The sequence below is a fragment of the Pongo abelii genome, chromosome 7, assembly GCF_028885655.2.
Source record: "Pongo abelii isolate AG06213 chromosome 7, NHGRI_mPonAbe1-v2.0_pri, whole genome shotgun sequence".
NCBI classification, from domain to species: Eukaryota; Metazoa; Chordata; class Mammalia; order Primates; family Hominidae; genus Pongo; species Pongo abelii.
The window spans coordinates 14253769-14272733 of record NC_071992.2 but is presented as its reverse complement, the minus strand read 5'-3'; the positions used below and the strand labels follow the sequence as shown (position 1 = coordinate 14272733).

Here is an 18965-nt window from a genome sequence, read left to right as displayed (position 1 = left end):
GGTGTGGTGGCACATGCCTGTAATCCCAGCTACTCGGGAGGCTGAGGCAGGACAATTGCTTGAACCCCAGAGAAGGGGGTTGCGGTGAGCTGAGATTGCACCATTGCACTCCAGCCTGGGCAACAAGAGTGAAACTCCATCTCAAAAAAAAAAAAAAAAAAAAAAAAAAAAAGAAAGAAAGAAAAGAAAAGAAAAGAAAGAAAGTTCTTGTTGACATACTGCTAAGTGAGGAAAGCAAAGCGCTCTGGCATCTCAGGCATGGTAACTTCGGTGTAAGAAAGAAGGATATACTTGTATCTGCTCATTTGTGAACAAACACAGGAAGGATCAAGCAGAAATTGGTGAGTTTGGTGACCACAGCAGGTGGGTGCTCACAGGGGAAAAGAGGGGAGAATGGCATGGAGGAGAAAGCATGGAGGATTGATATCTGCTCTGAGTGCTCTGAGCATCATTTTTTTTTTCTTTTTTTTTTTCAGACAGCCTCTCTCTGTCTCTCTGTTGCCCAAGCTGGAGTGCAGTAGCACCATCCTAGCTCACTGCAGCTTTGATCATTCAGGATCCAGTGATCCTCTCATCTCAGCCTCCTGAGTAGCTAGGACTACAGGTGTGTGCCACCATGCCTGGCTAATTTTTTTATTTTTATTTTTTTGTAGAGACAGAGTCTCTCAATATTTCCCTGGGCTGGTCTCCAACGTCAAGCAATTCTTGGCCTCCCAAAGTGTTGGGATTATAGCTTTGGCCTTCCAAAACGCTGTTACAGGCGTGAGCCACTGTGCCCAGCCCTGAGTATACCTGTTGGATAGTTTTATCTTTGAGTGCCATGTTAGGGCTTGCCTACTCAAATAAATAAAACCAACAAAGCTGAGGGGTAGGAGAAAGAAAATCCATTTCTCTTTTAGGAAAACCAGAACTTGCTTATGTCATTGTGGTGGTGGGAATGGCCAGTAAATAAAGGGTTTAAATAAAAGGCTCAATTGTTAAAGTCTTTCTGACTTTTTAAGGAATCTGCTGTAAGTTCTGAAATGGAACTCTACACAATCTAGAAAAGAGGAAATGGTTACAGCTTCCTCATTCCTGGAAATCTTTGAGAAAAGAATAGACATACAAATGTCTGTGTAATCCTAGTAAAGGAGTGAAGGCGTGATTACCCTTTCAGGATTGTGGAAAGTCACCAGGGCTGGATCCATGCATATGACATTAAATTGGTGCAAAGGCTATTGCTGTTTTTGCATTAAAATTAATTAAAAAGTAATGGCAAATGCCACAATAACTTTTGCACCAACCGAATAGAGCAGGTAGTTTGTCTTTGAATCTTGTGTTCTCAATTCCTGCCTTGTCTTCTCTCCTTAGACCTCCACATTCAATTCCCTCAACCTGTCTCCATGTCTGCTTTGCCCTAATAAGGCAGTAAAGCAGAAGTCTGCAGAGTAACCTTTAAGTTTGTTACAGTGCACAAACATCTTAACAATCTAAGCCCATCTGGTGTCTAGGGCAGTATTTTTCTAGGGAATAGCTGTAATCACCTCTGGTATAGGAGCTGGAAATATTTGAATCTAACATTTAGAATATGTGATCAACGTCTATGTTCAAACTCCCCGGGGATAATGCAGTAAAAAGTCAGCCTGCTGACACGCAGAAAAATCTCGAGTGAACTTGACTTTCCTTCCCCAGTTCCATAAGCTTGGCATGGATGTAGTCAACTTCTGGGAGAAAAGATCCAGATCAGACAAAACTGAGTATCCTGGATCTGGTAAGGATCCACACTGGTCACAGATGTTCTGACCCAACCCCAGAGTCCCCTAAACCAACAATGTCACTTTTGAGTGAATTTGGACTCTTTTTCTGGAACCCTAGAGTCCATCGGGCTACCTCATGACCACTTTCCTGGGGTGCAATTCCTCCCCCAGGACACCTTTTACATGGAGGTTGCCCCATTGCCTGCATTAATTAGCACTGGAAAAAAGAAAGAAAGGGTAATTTGTCAAGACAGTCATCCCAGGTACTTGTTCCAACCATTTTATTCTTGCTTTTAGTTTTTTTTTTTTTTCCCAGCAATGACATCAGCTGGGTTAAACTTTGATTTCTAATAAATAAATTCCATTCACATCACCCTCTCTTAAAAATGGCAAGTTGGTTTTATGTTACAAATCTACTACTTTTAGTGGGATTTGGTAAGCTAATCTTTAGATCTCCAAAGGTTTTCAGATATTCAACAGAGCAGAAAAGGGCTGCTTCATTTATTGACTGTGTATTTTAAGAGCAAATTTAGAACTCACTAAAGTAACATGTGTCTTCTTTTTAAAAAATCTTTATAATTATTTTGTGTACATGCGTACATCTCAAAAGAGTTTTTTCAGCTCTAAGCTCTTGGAAACCATGAAGTGTTATATAAAGTGGTAACTACAGTTCCCCAGAACCAGTCTTTTCAGATCTGAGCCATATGTTATGATAAATAAATAATCCCTAAAGCGCTTATCTGGCTTCTGGCAAGGATATAACTATTTAGATATGAGGCTTTATAACGCCTACAATTAAAAAAATTAGAAGAAAAACAATTCCACTTCTTGGCATGAAAATGAGAATGGCTTACAAACAACAAAAATTACATATGTGGAAAGCATAATGCGGGTGACTTGACTCAGTGGGAGAGAAGAATAACTGGAGATTTAAATACCAGTAGTTGAGTTTAGAGCCAAGAAAAATGGGAGATGAACTCACTGATAACAGGAGTATTAAATTGCCAGATCCTGCAACTGTCCTCGTACAAAAGTCCCTGATTGTTTCTGAACCTCAGTCCTGCAGAACAAACTATTGTTTCTGGGCATAATGGATTTCATGCTAGAGTCTTCTGTGAGATAAAGCCATGCAGCCTGGGTGTATTTTGAAGTAAGAAAAAACCAGTTATATTGAACCTCTGAATTTAGTGCGACTGAAGTTGTTTGCTAAATCTAATATTTATAGCCATATGACTAATCATTTATGGAAAAGGCCAATCCATGGAGAGGAATGAGTGGCAATCATTTCCAGAGAACTTGAGGAAACTAGGTTTTAACACTCCATATTTAAACTTCACCAATGGTAGCGATAAAAAAATGCCCTATTGTATAGAGTACCTTTGACATAATAAACTCCATCTTAGAATAAGACTTCATTTTATGTTTCAGAGGGCACTTTGCCAACAAGGATAAGATGTTTTGTTTAATAAATAAAAAAGATAAAGATTGCATCCAATCAGATAAAGACACAAACAAGCACACTTGTCCAAGATCAGTTCTCACCAGAGGACTCTGACTTTAAAATGTCAGGCCTTCAGCAGCTCGAAACGGGGCTGTCTCAACTGACACTCTCTTGCAGTCACTCATGATAAGAACTTGGCATCTGCTTCTGCCACCTCAAACACTCTTTCTTGCAAGACTGACCTGCTCCCACTGGACTGGTTCCTTAACCCGTTCTCCTATCTCTTCCTCCTCTTGATGTTCAGTGCTACTTTGTTTATTGTGGAATGTTTAATCTGTAACATATGTATATTGATTAAGCATACTATTATGTATGGTTTGCCGTATTGACTGACTTGTGGAGTGGCTCAAGCCTGTGTGCCTGCGGCTCTGACTACCAAGAGAACAGGAGGTACTTAAGAGAATTGTCTCCTTGGGAACTCCATGTAACTTCTGGCTTTTGTGACTGAATTAGCATCAATAAAAGCCTGACATTGTGGGAAGACACAAGCATGTGTGGACCTGGTTATTTTTAACCTGGCATCGCTCATGACACCTATCTTCAAAAAATTCTTTTTTTTTTTCTTTTTATAACTGCTATTGGGGCATTATTCAATGTCTTCAAACAAAGAATCCTCGATAAATTTCCTTCAGAACCAAGCACTGGGCAAAAATTCCTTCCTCCTGATGAACTGTTTCCTAAAATTGCACACAAAAAAGAATTCTGCAACCAGTTTTCTTTTTATAGGTTGGTGGGCAGCTCAGAAGTAACTTTTATGTTTAATTGCTCTTATTCCTCTCATTCAGAATTTATTGCTATTGTTTCTTCTTTATCCTTTAGTTTTTGGTTCATGTTGGTTCTTAGAACAATTTTTACAACCTCATTTTTTTTTCTGAAGTGGGTGGCATTAAAAAAGTTGCAATTAATTCAGGAATTAAAAACGTGGCTCCTAAGACATTTCTTTCTTTCTTTCTTTCTTTCTTTCTCTTTCTCTTTCTTTCCTTCTTTCTTTCTTTTTCTCTCCCCTTTCTTTCTTTCTTTCCTCTTTCTTTTTTTCCTTTTTCTTTCTCTTTCTTTCTTTCTTTCTTTCTTTCTTTCTTTCTTTCTTTCTTTCTTTCTTTCTTTCTTTCTTTCTTTCTTTCTTTCTTTCTTTCTTTCTTTCTTTCTTTCTTTCTTCTTTTCTTTTCTTTCTTCTTTTATTTGATAGAGTCTCACTCTGTTACCCAGGCTGGAGTGCAGTGGTATGACCTTGGCTCACTGTAACCTCCACCTCCTGGGTTCAAGCGATTCTCCTGCTTCAGCCTCCCGAGTAGCTGGGATTACAGGCATGCTCCACGACACCTGGCTAATTTTTGTATTTTTAGTAGAGACAGGGTTTCTCCATGTTGGCCACGCTGGTCTCAAGCTCCTGACCTTACATGATTGACCTGTCTTGGCCTCCCAAAGTGCTGGGATTACAGCCATGAGCCACCACACTGGGCCTTATTTTCTAATGGCACTGCATTCCTCTGGCAGAATATTTGCTCCTCCCTCTCCATTGTTTATTTACTTGAAGTGAAAAAGGACAAAAAAGCAAAAGACAGCAAACTGATGGCAGAAGGTTTGCCTGGAAAATTCTGAGAAACAAAGAAAGAACTGGCAAATAATGCCCCCCCCCCACCCCCACTGAAACAGATAGGTCCTGGGGAGAAATATGATTTCCATGTTTGTAGACTCTTTCTCTTGTACAAATGGGTTGGGAGCTGGTTTTGGTTCAGTTCTTTCCTCAATGCTCAGGAAACAATTGAAATTACAAATGCGCCCCAGGTGCTGTCCTCACCACCGATGCATGGAAAGATGAATGTGTTTACATGTAGTCAGGGGCTGGAAGGTGGAACTCACAAAAGGATTGAAATTAATATGCAGAAGAGAACCTGGGAGAGTTCCCTATCCTTCCTGCTAAGCGCATCCCCAGGTTTCTAATACATCCATTCAGATCTTTGTATTTGTTTTAATTTGTCCGGAGTTATTAACAAGGTTTTAGAAATTAATTAGTTCTGTAGTTGGAAGATTACCCGTTAGGTAAAAATACAAGAGTCTTGGGGCTATTTCTCTTCAAATAGGTAATTTTTGACTTTTGTGCGTGTGTCTAGTTCTGAGAAGGAAAGATCTGATGCCTCCTAATTTTCTTTGTGTGCTTTTAAAGGCATAGTAACAAATATTGACTACAATAAGTTGTAGGTGCCAATAGACGTGTTAAATGAGGTTTTAGAAAAGGAGACTTGAAGGAGGCTCGAACAGCAGAGGGAGTACTGGCCTGGGAGGTGAAACACCTGAATTCTATTCTTGCCCTGCCAGTATCTAGTATGGTAGGAAGAGTGGGCCGTTTGCCACCTGGCGTCTCATGCATTCTCTACCTCCTCCCTGTCCCGGGAGGCTGATCCTTCAGACTGCATCACCCAAGGTCCCTTGCTGTCTGGCATCCTATTAGGTTGGAGATGACAGATGGGAAACAGAGACTCCCATCTCCGGCTGTAGAGATCTCAGTGCAAATACCTCCTGTATGTTCCCCTGTCCTGCTGTTCTGGCCCTTGCTTTTGGCCTTGTCACCCTTTGTTCTCATAACCCTGATCACACCTAGCTAAGTGGTCCCCTTAAGGTCTTTTCATCTGAGCCATCTGGGGTGGACTCTGTTTTCAGGCACGTCTCTGAATGATACAAATGACAACCAGCTTTAGCAAACTGGAAATGGGTTTGAATTCCAAACCACTGGGATCATAGCGGCTGTGTCTGGATTCTTTCCAGGAGGCTGCCAGGTGGGAAGAGAAACAGGGAAGATTAATTGGTACCTACTTGCCTGGTCCTTTGTAGACTGCTGCTCTATCTCCTGAAAAGCGTAAGACCAAAGACAGGTCCGTTTGACCCACCAAACATATTAATGCACTCAGGCACTTAAGGATAAAGAGCTTTGCTCATGACTCAACCAAAAAAAAATTTAATGGAATTTTCTTCTTCTTTTTTTTTTTCTTTAAATAACAATTTGACAAAAGGGTGAAGAAATCCTAAACAAGGTATTGAGGCCAGTGTCCAGGCTGCATTCTGTTCACAGAACTGTCCTCAGGACGTTGCATGGAACTAGAAATGTATATAATTACAGAAGAAAACAGGGAGGACTTGGTGCAGAGAGGAAACCAGTGTGAGCGGGCAACGGCATCCTTAGTCTTTCATATTTATATATGGTATATGTATTTTCTATATATATATTTATATATTTTACATCCAGGTATACCAGTCATCTGTACCATTTCCCAGGGAGACATGGGCGCCTCCAAGGCAAGACAGGAAAGGGTTAGGCAGGGAAGGGGCAGCGACAGTGCAGGCTGGGGCTTGGCTCACAAAAGCTGCAGGAGCTTCAGCGACTGTAAGAGGGCCCCGGGCTCCGCAGACGCCAGGTACTGGCAGCAAAGCCAGTCCTCCAGCTCCACGCCCCGCTTGCGATCCACCGCCTTCTCTGCAAACTTCATCATCATCAGGGCCCGCTTCATGTCGATCCAGTTGTGCAGCGTGCCGCACAGCGCCTCCTCCGAGGTGCCCGGCTGCTGCACCAGCTCGCGCCGAGGCCCCCACAGCAGGCACTGCAGCACGCGCTTGGCCTCGCCGATGCGGATACGCTTGATGGGGTCGGCCTCCAGCAGCAGATGTGCCAGCTGCTGCAGGCCGGGTGAGTAGAGGGATAGCGCGGGCAGCGGCGGCAGGTCCTCCTGCCGGTAGTCCCGCTCCCGCAGCTGGGCGCGCACCTCGAACGGGTTGGGTTGGTGCAGCAGCTCGTAGATGAGGATGCCTGTCTGGAACTCATCGAACTTGCGGTACTGGGAGGCAGACACGATCTCGGGGGCCAGCCGGGCCTGGCTCTTCTTCTGTTGCAGGTTTGGGGTGCCGCCCGGCTTCTGCTTGGCCTTCAAAAAGTTGCTGATGATGAGCCGGGGCAGCTGCTTCTCCCGGGGCCCTTCCTGGGAGGCGGGGCCGGCTGCGGGGCTGAGAGTACCACCAGCGGGCGTGGCGGCAGAGGAGCAGGGAGGCGCGGCGGCAGCGGGGGCGGGGGCGGCCTGGAGGGTGCAGTGCACCAGCAGCAGGTTCTCCAGGCACAGGTCCCGGTGGATGATCCCGTGCTCCTTCAGGTGCTCCAGCCCGTTACAGAGTTGCAGAAGCAGGAAGCACACGCGCCGCTCGTACGCCTCAGGCTCCGCCTGGTGGCTGGCCTCCGAGTCCCGCACGAAGTCGGAGGCGGTCTGATGTGGCACCTCTCGGGTGATGACCACCACGCAGTCCTGCTCCTGGGCAGGGAGGTGTGCGGGCAGGGCAGGCACAGGGTCCTTGGGCACGTCGGGGGAGGTGAGCATGCTGGAGGGCACCGAGGCGACGAAGTGGCCGCAGTCCTGCTGGATGTTAAAGTGCACGGGCACGGACGGGCTGCAGTAGGAGACTGTTTTGGGCTCAGGGGTTTTGCAGATCTGTGGGGAGAAGGAGAAGTGAAATCAAGAGTGGGGCCCATGGTTCTGTCCAACAAAGAGCGTGGAAACATTTGAGTATCTACGTGCAATAAGCCTATCCACATAGGCTTAAGGGTAAGAGCAATCTATGCACATACTAGAAGAAAACATGGGACAGAATCTTTGAGGCCTTGGGTTGGGCAAAGATTTCTTAAATATCACACCAATAGCATCGGTCACAAAAGAAAAAAATCACAAACTTAACCTCAAAGTTCTAAACTTTTGTGCTTCAAAAGACACCATTAAGAAAGTGGGAAGACAAGTAATAGACTGGGAGAAAATATCTGCCAAAATGTATCTGATAAAGGACTTGTTTCTGGAATTTATATTAAAAAACACTCTTTTACAACTCAATAATACAAACAACCCAATTAAAAAAGGATACAGAATCATGGCATGGAGGGAAAAAAAAAAAAAAAAAAAAAAAAAAACGTGGGCAAGAGATATGAATAGGCAATTCACCAAAAAAAATTTGTAAATGGCCACAGCATGTGAAAAGATGTTGGACATCATTATTCATCAGGCAAGCGCAAATCAAAAGCACAATGAGATATCAGTTCATGCCCACTAGAATCGGTTCTAATAAAAGACAGTCCCAAGTGTCTATGAGGATGAGCAGAAATGGGAACCCTCAGACATTGCTGATGTGAATGTAAAATGGGGCAGACCCTTTGGAGCAGTTTGTCAATTTCTTAAAAAGTTAAACATAAAATGACCATATGACCCAGTGAGTGGGGTCCCTGCCAAGCAACACAGTGTGGTCAGGAGGTATTGGTAGGAAGACATCCCTCTGTGCACAGTGTGGACAAATTCTCAAGAAGGCAAATAGTGTTTATAAGAAAGCAGCCTCACTTCCCACATACTTTTCCTTCAAGGTGAGTCACAGCAGCTGAAAGAAACCAGAAAGCTCTCGGGGGAAGAAGGAACCAGAAGGAACCCTCAGAGGAACCCCCAGGCACCATCTGAGATGAAGGTAGGAAAAACAAGATGGAAGGTCTCAGGCTTCTCTGTGGGAAGCATAGCTGGGGATCCACACAATCTTTCTCACCTCCTCTCGTTGTACAAATGGCAGTGCCAGCCACCTGGGGATCTCTAGCAATCCTAGTCCTCATCTGGCTGCCACTCAACTAGAGAGTCTTGAACTAGCCGTAATGGCCCTCTGTCAGGTCTCAATCTCCCTGTCATTACCCTGAAAGGGACTGAAGTCTCCTCTCTCAAATGAATATTATGCAACCTCACCCAGGCTTTGTAGAAAGACAAAGATCAATGTGTAATATAGAAAGACAAAGATCAATGTGTAATATAGAAAGACAAAGATCAGATGTGAGAAGAAAGGCGTCTCACATCTACCTATAAAATATTATCCTGCAATCACTCCCAAAATAACCCTGCCTTCAGGCTGCAGTGTTGGAATGATGATGAAGCAGTGTTTTTGAAGTACCTCAATGCTTACAGGCGATACTTTTAGAAGTTCTATTGCAAGCACCTTTTCACGGAGATTTATTTATATTGCAGCTGTACAAATCTTCTCAGCATGAAACCTGGCATACAAGAGCTCAGCCTCCAAGAGATGTTTTTAAAGCTAATTGTGGGGAATGGTGGGTAACACATTAATTTAGTAATCTCTCTATTATAAAAGCAGAATGGTAATAAAAGGGAAAGACATTTACCCCAGACATTACTTCCTATTACACTAACAAAAATGATTTTGAAATACATGTCTAAAAGGCATTGTTCAGGCTCTTTCTTATTCTGGACTACCCAACTGTACTTGGTTTTTAATTTTTACTTTTTGAGACAGGCTGGAGTGCAGTGGTGCAATCACAGCTCACTGCAGTTTTGACCTCCCAGGTTTAAGCAATCCTCCTGCCTCAGCCTCCTGAGTAGCTGGGACTAGAGGTGCGCACCACCACGTCCAACTAATTTTTGGAATTTTTGTACAGACAAGGTTTTGCCATGTTGCCCAGGCTGGTCTTGAACTCCTAGGCTCAAGTGATCCTCCCACCTTGGCCTCCCAAAGTGCTGGGATTACAAGTGTGAGCCACGGTGCCTGGCCTGCACTTGGTTTTTAAATGGCAGGCTTCTGGAGCACTATTAAACTAAAGGAAATTTGCAGCAATGGTGGTGGGGGGAGTCCTCAAAGAAAGCATCTTGCATATACGCTGTGTTGTCAGTGGAGATGTGGGAGGACATCACTGTTATTGTCTCACCCCTAACAGATACAGATTGGGCTCTTGCATGTGCAAGGACTGTGCCAACTGTGAGGGTTTCATGCAGCATCTCATTCAATCTCATTACATCCAAGGAGGAAGATGCTATTACAGAGGAGGAAACTGGGGCTTCCAGAAGTTAAATTATTTGCTCAGGACTATACAACCGAGAAGTGTTGCAGAGGTCAAAAGCATGGGCTCTGGAGTGAAAAAAGGCCTGGGTTTAAGTATTAGCTCTGTAACCTTTGGCAAGTTACAGGGGATTTTCATTATTTGCAGGGGTTATGTTCTGTGAAGAAGCCATAAACACTGAATTAGTGAATAGTGAACCATTGCTCCTAGGGGAAATACAAGGTAAGTTTCCTGGGAACCTCTGGTCACAATATTTTCATTAACCCACCAGTATTCAACCTTGTTTCATGTATGCTTCTGTTTAGAGCTAGCTTGTTTAACATACCTTGTTGAGTCATTAACAGGAACTCACAGGCAACAGCACTAGAGCTCATCCCTGAACAAAGCTTATCTAACACATATGTTTTTATCCATGAGGCACATCCCAGCCTCGTGGTGGTTAGGAACACTAGACAGCACTTCAGCCCTATGCTTGGGCCATTTTATTTTATTTTTTTTATATATATATATTATATATATATTATATATAATATATATATTATATATATTATATATAATATATATATTATATATTATATATATAATATATATATATTATATATAATATATATAATATATATATTATATATTATATATATATTATATATAATATATATAATATATATATTATATATTATATATATAATATATATATATTATATATATAGTTTTTTTTTTTTTTGAGATGGAGTCTCTCTGTCGCCCAGGCTGGAGTGCAGTGGCACGATCTTGGCTCACTGCAATGTCTGCCTCCCAGATTCAAGTGATTCTTCTGCCTCAGCCTCCTGAGTAGCTGGGATTACAGGTGCCTGCCACCACACTCGACTAATTTTTTTTATTTTTAGTAGAGACAGTGTTTCACCATGTTGGCCAGGCTGGTCTCGAACTCCTGACCTCAGGTGATCCAGCTTGGGCCATTGTCACCACATGTTGGTGACAAAATCACCAACATGTAAACCCAAAAATAAAATTCGAAGGCCCTCCAACCATCTGAAATGGACCCCTCCTCTCAGTCAAGGGCATTCCAAAGTGAACATAAAAAAATGAGTTCAGGCCATGACGGGAAGGGGGAGCTGGACATGCCTCATGCTACCCTCCTCCCTGTTGGGATTACTGATAGGGCAGTCTCTTCAAGTCTGGTAAAAATATTTACAATGTGTTCTCACTGAAGCCTGCTACCTGGAGGCTTCGTCTGCATGATAAAGCCTTGGTCTCCATAACCCCTTCTCATAATCCAGACATTCCTTTCTATTGATAATAACTCTCAACCAAGTGCCAATCAGAAAATCTTTGAATCCACCGATGACTTGGAAGCTCCCCAGGCCCCCTCAACTTCAATGTACATCATACATGTATTGATTGATAACTATGTCTCCCTAAAATGTACAAAACCAAGTTGTGGCCTGACCACTTTGGGCACATGGTCTCAGGATCTCCTGAGGGCTGTGTCATGGACCATAGGTGACTTATATTTGGCTCAGAATAGATCTCTTCTAATATTTTACAGAGTTGGACTCTTTCATTGACAAACAAAAAGCACACAAATGTGAAAAACCAGACACTAAATAGACTGCAAAAAATGACCCTGGCTTCCAGGATGAGGGCTGAAACAAGATGGGAGACTGTCGCCGCATTCCCCTTCAGCTGGAAACTTGCACATTGGGTGATATGGTTTGGCTGTGCCCCCAAACGAATCTCATCTTGAATTGCAGTTCTCATAATCCCCATGTGTGGTGGGAGGAACCTGGTGATGTTCTCATGATAGTGAGTGAGTTCTCATGAGATCTGATGGCTTTATAAGGTGCTTTCCCTCCCTTTTGTTTTTTTTAAGATGGAGTCTTGCTCTGTTGCCCAGGCTGGAGTGCAGTGGCACATCTTGGCTCACTGCAATCTCTGCCTCCTGGCTTCAAGTGATTCTCCTGCCTCAGCCTCCCAAGTAGCTGGGATTACAGGTGCCTGCCACCACATCTGGCTAATTTTTGTATTTTTTATTTTTTAGTAGAGATGGGGTTTCACCATGTTGGCCAGGCTGGTCTTGAACTCCTGACCTCATGATCCACCTGCCTTGGCCTCCCAAAGCGCTGGAATTACAGGCATGAGCCACTGCACCTGGCTGCTCTTCCCCCTTTGCTTGGTTTCTCCTTGCTGCCGCCATGTGAAGAAGGACGTGTTTGCTTCCCCTTCCACCATGATTGTAAGTTTCCTGAGGCTTCCCCAGCCATGCTGAACTGTGAGTCAATTAAATCTCTTTGTAAATTACCCAGTCTCCGGTATGTCTTTATTAGCAGTGTGAGAACTAACATCAGGTGACTCAAATTTTTCTCTGCCTTATACATATCCAGAAATCACTGGAAAGCGCTTCAAGTATTGATTTTGGAATTACACATAAATTTGAGCAGGTAGATGATTTTGCAAATACAGAATCCATAAATAATGAAGATGGACGGTATTTATCTCAAAGCGTGTTTTCTCATCTGAATGACAGGGATAGTCCTTCCTCATAGGGCCATTGTGAGGATCAGATGAAATGATGCAGGCATGGCTCTCAGCACCTAGGCCCAGCCCAGGGCAAGCACAATGGGGAGGGTTGCTATGGTGACTGCTCTTGCCATCTGGGTTGTAGCCCTCTGGTGATGCAGAGGCATCCAGAGCTGGCCTGCAGGTATTGTGCAAACCCGAAGAGCACAGCTGCCCAGGGGCCTGGGAAGAGTTTCCAAGGCTCCTTTTTCTCAGGGGTATGAAAAGCCTGGGCCCAGCAAACACTTGAGGCCTGGAGCTCCAGTCAGGCTGCTGACATTTTGCACAGAGATGTAAATGAAGGAGCAGAGTAAATGGCAACTGGGCTGGATGCATTTCAAAATCAGTGCACTGGGCGTTTGGCAAGACCCGCAGCTTCCTCAAAGCCCAGCAAGGGAGAGGGCTGCGTTGGGCGCATGCTAACCAGCCCTGTGAGTGAGCTCTGGACCCGCGCCGGAGATCATTCTACAGCACTGGATGGGGGAAGGGGCTGTGGGGGAGGGAGTGGCTTTTTCTCCATCTCCATCTCCCTACTCCCTGCCCCTACCCTCATTTCATTTTCAGGGGGCCCTGCACTCGGATTTTTAGCTCTAGAACTTTACATAGACTCTTGGTTCAGCTCAAGTTTCAAACGTTTTGCTGAGCCAGGACTCATTTAAACTTTGGAGTCAGGGCCTCATTCACGGGCGAAAGTCTGGGCTAAATCATGTCTGTTAAATAAAAAAGGCCCAGCAGCTGAAAACGGGGCCCTAATTACCAAACTAGAATTCTCTCTAGATGGCTGAGAAATGAAACTGCTTCGAAAACGCACACACAACTAATGATTTTTTTTTTCTTGTCACCTATTCATGCGGTGGAGCTACAAGAACCAGCTTTTAACTCCTCACTGCTGCAGGGCGCTGAGCCCAAAGTAGTAGGTTCCAGCATCAGCAAGGAGCAGGTGTGAGCCTGCTATTGTTAACTGGGACTCCTCGACCGCAAACGAGGCTCCGCAAACGAGGCTCCGTAAACGAGGCTCCGTCTGCCTTCAGTGCCGACTCCCTGTTTAACATGCGCAGATGAAATGCGCTCAGCCTCAGACAGGCAGCTCGCTGGCTGGGAAGGGAGACCCACTCCCCCTCCTGCGGATCCCCAGATGACTGTATTTCGTCTAGACTGGAGAGCTAATGAAGTGGAACAGCTGCCCGTGCGAAATGATGCTCCAGGGCCCCCACGGCCCACCCCCACAATGACCAGGCCAGGCACATTTGCAAATTAATATTGTTCCTGGTAACCTTGTTCCAAGAATTACCATCCCCTGCATAATGGATGCCAGTCTCCAACTTTCCTTTTTCACGTGGCACAGAGACGGTCCTTGAGCTACCACGTCTCCAGGAAAGTCAAATAGGAAACCCCTGCGGCTCTTGTTTAGAGGGCTAAGGCTTATCTTTTGGTTTCTGTGTGGCTTCTATTTCTAATGAAATAAGGAGCAACACTTGTTTTTAACATTCTTAAGGAAAGTTAAATTTCTTTTGTGTTGTTTATTAGAGAATACGGCTAATTCTGCATTAATATATGGGGCCCTAGAATCCAAGCTGCACAGCACAATTATTTATGTTTGTGAAAAACAAAACTGTGGCGGGGCAAGGTGGCTCATGCCTGTAATCCCAGCACTTTTGGAGGCCGAGGCAGGTGGATTACAAGGTCAGAAGTTCGAGACCAGCTTGGCCAATATGGTGAAACCCCGTATCTACTAAAAATACAAAAATTAGCCAGGTGTGGTGGGGGTGGGGGGCGGCGCCTGTTGTCCCAGTTACTCAGGAGGCTGAGGCAGGAGAATCGCTTGAACCCGAGAGGTGGAGGTTGCAGTGAGCCAAGATCACACCACGCACTCCAGCCTGGGCCACAGAGCAAGACTCTGTCTCTAAATAAATAAATAAATAATAATAAAATAAAAGCAAAACCATTTGTCCCAAGGGCCCCTTACTTCCTGCAGAAGGGTCACCTCACTTTCTATACCATGGACAAGAGGAATTCAATCTCTTCCACCAGGCTTTTTCCTCCTCAAAACAGAAAGGTCAGCTGTCTCTTGATACTGAATAATATTATTCACTACATATTATTTATGATAATACTATTACTACTATTAATATTCAGTATATATAAATAATAATTATAAATAATACATACTGAATATTAGTATTATTACTACTATTAATTATAATTACTATATATTATTTATATATACTGAATAATATTATTATTAATAATAATATTATTACTTAAATATTATTTAATATTATTTTTAAAATGTTAGCAATATTATTTTTAAAAATTGTTGGTAAGCAAGCTACCCCACCAAGGTCATTTCAAATTAGCTTATTCTTTGCACTTTTCTAACTGGAAAAAAAAGGGATGTCTTAGGGCAGGTGATGAGAGAAGACAGCTCAGGGTCTCCCTCCTGACTCCCACTAAAAGCCTACCTTTATAGAAGGGCCAGGGTCTCAATAGGTAATCAAGGAACAGCAAAAGAAGATGAGAAACAGGGCCACAGGAAGGACTGGAGTTCATGGTACAGACCCCAGTGGCCCAAATGGGTGCCGATGGCTCAACTAGCTCACACAGAGCTGCACTCTGACAGTGCAATGCAGTGCAGGTAGCGAGAGGCCTGATCCAGCATCAAAGGTTAAAGAGCTGTGCTGCCTTGAGCCAGTCACTTAATGTCTCTGAACTTCATTTATCTTAAATGGTAGGGACATAACTTAGGCTTTGGAGACAGCCATACCAGAGTGCAAATCCGTTCCAGCCACCAACTAGCTATGGGCAAATTACTTAACCACTTTGAGCTTCAGATCCCCCATCTGTAAAACCTGCCTAACCTGTAGGATTACTGTTAGGATTAGAGGTAAGAGTCTAGTTGTAGAGTGAATGCTCACACAAATGATATTATTACTATTATTGTTCAAGATGATTCCTAAGTCGAATGCTCCTTCTGGATCTAACATTAGAAGAATGACCTCATTATCCATCTCCCTCACTACATCATAGCTCTATAAGGAAGCTTATATTCACCCCTATATACTCAGATTGTGGCAAAGTACCTGGCCTATAGTAGACACTCAGTAAAAACCTGGTCAATAAATGAATAAACTCTCTGTTGCACTAAAAGGCAACTGTTTTCTTAACTCAGCTAAAGCACAGAATGTGTCTTATATTCATACTACAAATCTCATTGCACCATGTCCTGGGGCAGAGAGAGAGTGAAGTTGTTGAGCACTAAGTGTTAAAAGAATGCTTAGGGGTCAGGGGTGGTGGCTCACACCTGTAATCCCAGCATTTTGGGAGGCCGAAGTGGGTGGATCATCTGAGGTCAGGAGTTCAAGACCAGCCTGGCCAACATGGTGAAACCCCATTTCTACTAAAAATACAAAAATTAGCTGGGCATGGTGGTGCACACAGATAATCCTGGCTACTCGGGAGGATGAGGCAGGAGAATTGCTTTAAAATGGGAGGCGGAGGCTGTAGTGAGCCAAGATTGTGCCACTGCACACCAGCCTGGGGGACAAAGTGAGACTCTTATCTTACAAAAAAAAAAAAAAAAAGAATGCTTAGGAATCAACTCCCCTCCTAATGCCCAGACAGGTGAAATGACTTGCTCAGGCCATAGTTCTGCCCAAGCCAGCACCAGCCAGTGGCACAGAGGAATGCAAGGAGGGAGTGGTACCTACTTTCACAGCATAGGTGCTGCCGGGGTCCTCAGAGCAGGTGGCACAGTAGTAAATGGCATCCCCCGAGTCACAGCAGGGCTTGTTACAAGTCAGCTTGAAGAGCGACCAGTTATTCTCATTGAAGTGGAGCTCCTTTTTCTGGCCGCCCATGAAGAGGTCCTCACATTTGGCTACAAGGCGGGCCAGGGACTGGGTGTAGAGTCCCCCCAGCTTGGCATAGGTGCCCTCCTTGCTGCTGATGTTGCTCAGGAGACCGTGCAGCTGAAGCTGGGTGCTCCCAGTGGAGGCTTGACTGGACACGCTCAGCTGGGATGAGGCGGAGGGGGCCCCTTTGCACTGGAGGCCAGGGCTCCCACAGCCGCCTCTGTTGCCCGCCAGCCCTGCTGCTGGAACCCAGTGGCCACTGCCTTTGAAAGCTTTCTCCAGAGGATCAGAAGAGGAGAAGACAGGATGGTGGCGGTTCCCGGGGCTCAACGAATAGCTAAAGTGAGACTCGTCGTGGACGTTGGTTTCTGAGTGGCTTAGGTTCAGCTTGGGGCTTGCTGTTCGGGGCTTGGGGGAGCCTTGGGTCCAGAAGAAGCCATCCGGTGAAGAGGCTGCCCGGCTCACTATCTTTTTCTGGGGGAGTGGAGGGGGCTGCAGGGGGCCACTGGAGGACACATCCTCAGTGGAGCCTGAAGGAAACGGAACGGGAGCAAAGAGCTTCTTTCCGCTGTTGGTGGGTGAGTGAGCCAGCTCAGACGAGGGACCTGAAGAGGAGAGACAGAAACCATCAGACCAAGGGCAATGCCACTCAATTCCAGGGTCCTGCAGACTTTTTCCCCTTTATTTATTTATTTATTTGTTCAGAGCAATTTTTTTTTTTTTTTTTTTTTTTTTTTTTTTTTTGAGACAGAGTCTCGCTCTGTCGCCCAAGCTGGAGTGCAGTGGCACGATCTCGGCTCACTGCAAGCTCTGCCTCCCGGGTTCACGCCATTCTCCTGCCTCAGCCTCCCGAGTAGCTGGGACTACAGGCGCCCGCCACCGCGCCCGGCTAATTTTTTGTAAGCAATTAATTTTATTTTACTTCTTTTCTGTTTCTCAAATAGACAATATATGCACAATGGAAAAAATCAAAATGCAAAAAAGGTATAGATTGACAACTAAGTCTTCCTCCTACCCTGTCCCTCAGTACTCAGCTCTCTTATCAGAGGATACCACACCACTGCCAGTAGTGTTTCATGTATGCCTCCAACAATCCAAACAAATGTGCGTGTGTGTGCGCATGCAGACACACACACACACACACAAAATTACATTGAAAAGAGCAAACAGTGGCTACTGTGTGGAATAATGCTTTTCTTTCACATCTTGGAGAGATTTTTAAATCAAATATGCAGATCTATTTAATTATTTTAAACAGTTTTACCATAATAGATCACCATATGCAAGTATCATAATTTATTTAACCATCCCTTTTTGATGGACACTTAAATTGTTTCCAATGTTTTGCAAACAATGCTGCAACAGCAATAATAAACTTGAACATGTGTGGTTTGAGTGGAATTTTTTAAAAGTCAGGTTTATAGAGGGTGTAACTGGCCAATGGTAAAATTCTCCCTTTTGGCCGGGCGCGGTGGCTCACGCCTGTAATCCCAGCACTTTGGGAGGCCGAGGTGGGTGGATCACCTGAAGTCAGGAGTTTGACACCAGCCTGGCCAACATGGCAAAACCCCATCTCTATTAAAAATACAAAAACTAGCCGGGCATGGTGGCAGATGCCTATAATCCCAGCTACTTGGGAGGCTGAGGCAGGAGAATCGCTTGAACATTGTAGGAGGAGGTTGCAGTGAGCTGAGATTGCACCACTGCAATCTAGCCTGGGAAACAAGAACGAGACTCCATCTCAAAAAAAAAAAAAAAATTCTCCCTTTTTAGTATGCAGTCCCTGGAGATTTCCCGTATACCCTGCTGGCTTAGTGGGCAAGGCGAGCCCACAGAGATTTTAGAAGGCAGGAAGGTAATGATTTTAGAAATGAGGAAATGGATCTTAAAGAAAAGTGAGTCTTTTCAAGGCCCCACAGTTTCTGGAGTGGTGCATATGGATAAAGAGTCTGCCTGGGCAAAGGCTCACTCAGGGCCACAGGTGTCTGCAGGGCATGGGGACAATCAGAAAACCTTTCTAGGTAGCACACAAAATGGTGAGATGAAGGTCCAGTCTCTACAAAGGTGAGGGCTGACCTCACTCTTGGCATCAAGGTATAAAATGGTGGCTTCACAATGAAAGAAGAGTTTAAGTAAAAGAAAAAAATACATATATATATATGCATATATAAAAGAGATATACACTATTAGAGCAAAGGGCAAACTGAAATAATACTCATTTCCTATATTCTCAGAACAGCTCTAAGGTGTTATCTGCTATTTTAAATAACAGCTTTTAGGGAGATAAAAGAAATAATAAGTCACATTCATAGTTCGTAAAATGCATCCTATTATCTTGAGGGTTGAAATATGAAAGAAATATGGCTTGCAGACTGGGTGTGGTGGCTTACACCTGTAATCCCAGCACTTTGGGAGGCTGAGGTGGATGGATCACTTGAGCTCAGGAGTTTGAGACCAGCCTGGCCAACATG

At 44.3% G+C, this 18965-nt stretch overlaps 1 protein-coding gene across 4 annotated transcripts in view; it reads right to left on the bottom strand.

The window, feature by feature from the left end:
* Nucleotides 1-6174: 6174 nt before the first annotated feature.
* PRAG1 (PEAK1 related, kinase-activating pseudokinase 1) overlaps nucleotides 6175-18965 on the bottom strand; it is a 110041-nt gene continuing 97250 nt past the window's right edge. For all 4 annotated transcript variants that reach the window (XM_054561194.2, XM_054561195.2, XM_002818825.5 and 1 more), the window contains 2 exons: nucleotides 16351-17099; nucleotides 6175-7706 (listed from right to left, as the gene is read on the bottom strand). In XM_054561194.2, coding sequence (XP_054417169.2) covers nucleotides 6588-7706; nucleotides 16351-17099 — 1868 coding nt within the window. In that variant the 3' untranslated portion in view covers nucleotides 6175-6587. The remainder of the gene's footprint in view (nucleotides 7707-16350; nucleotides 17100-18965) is intronic.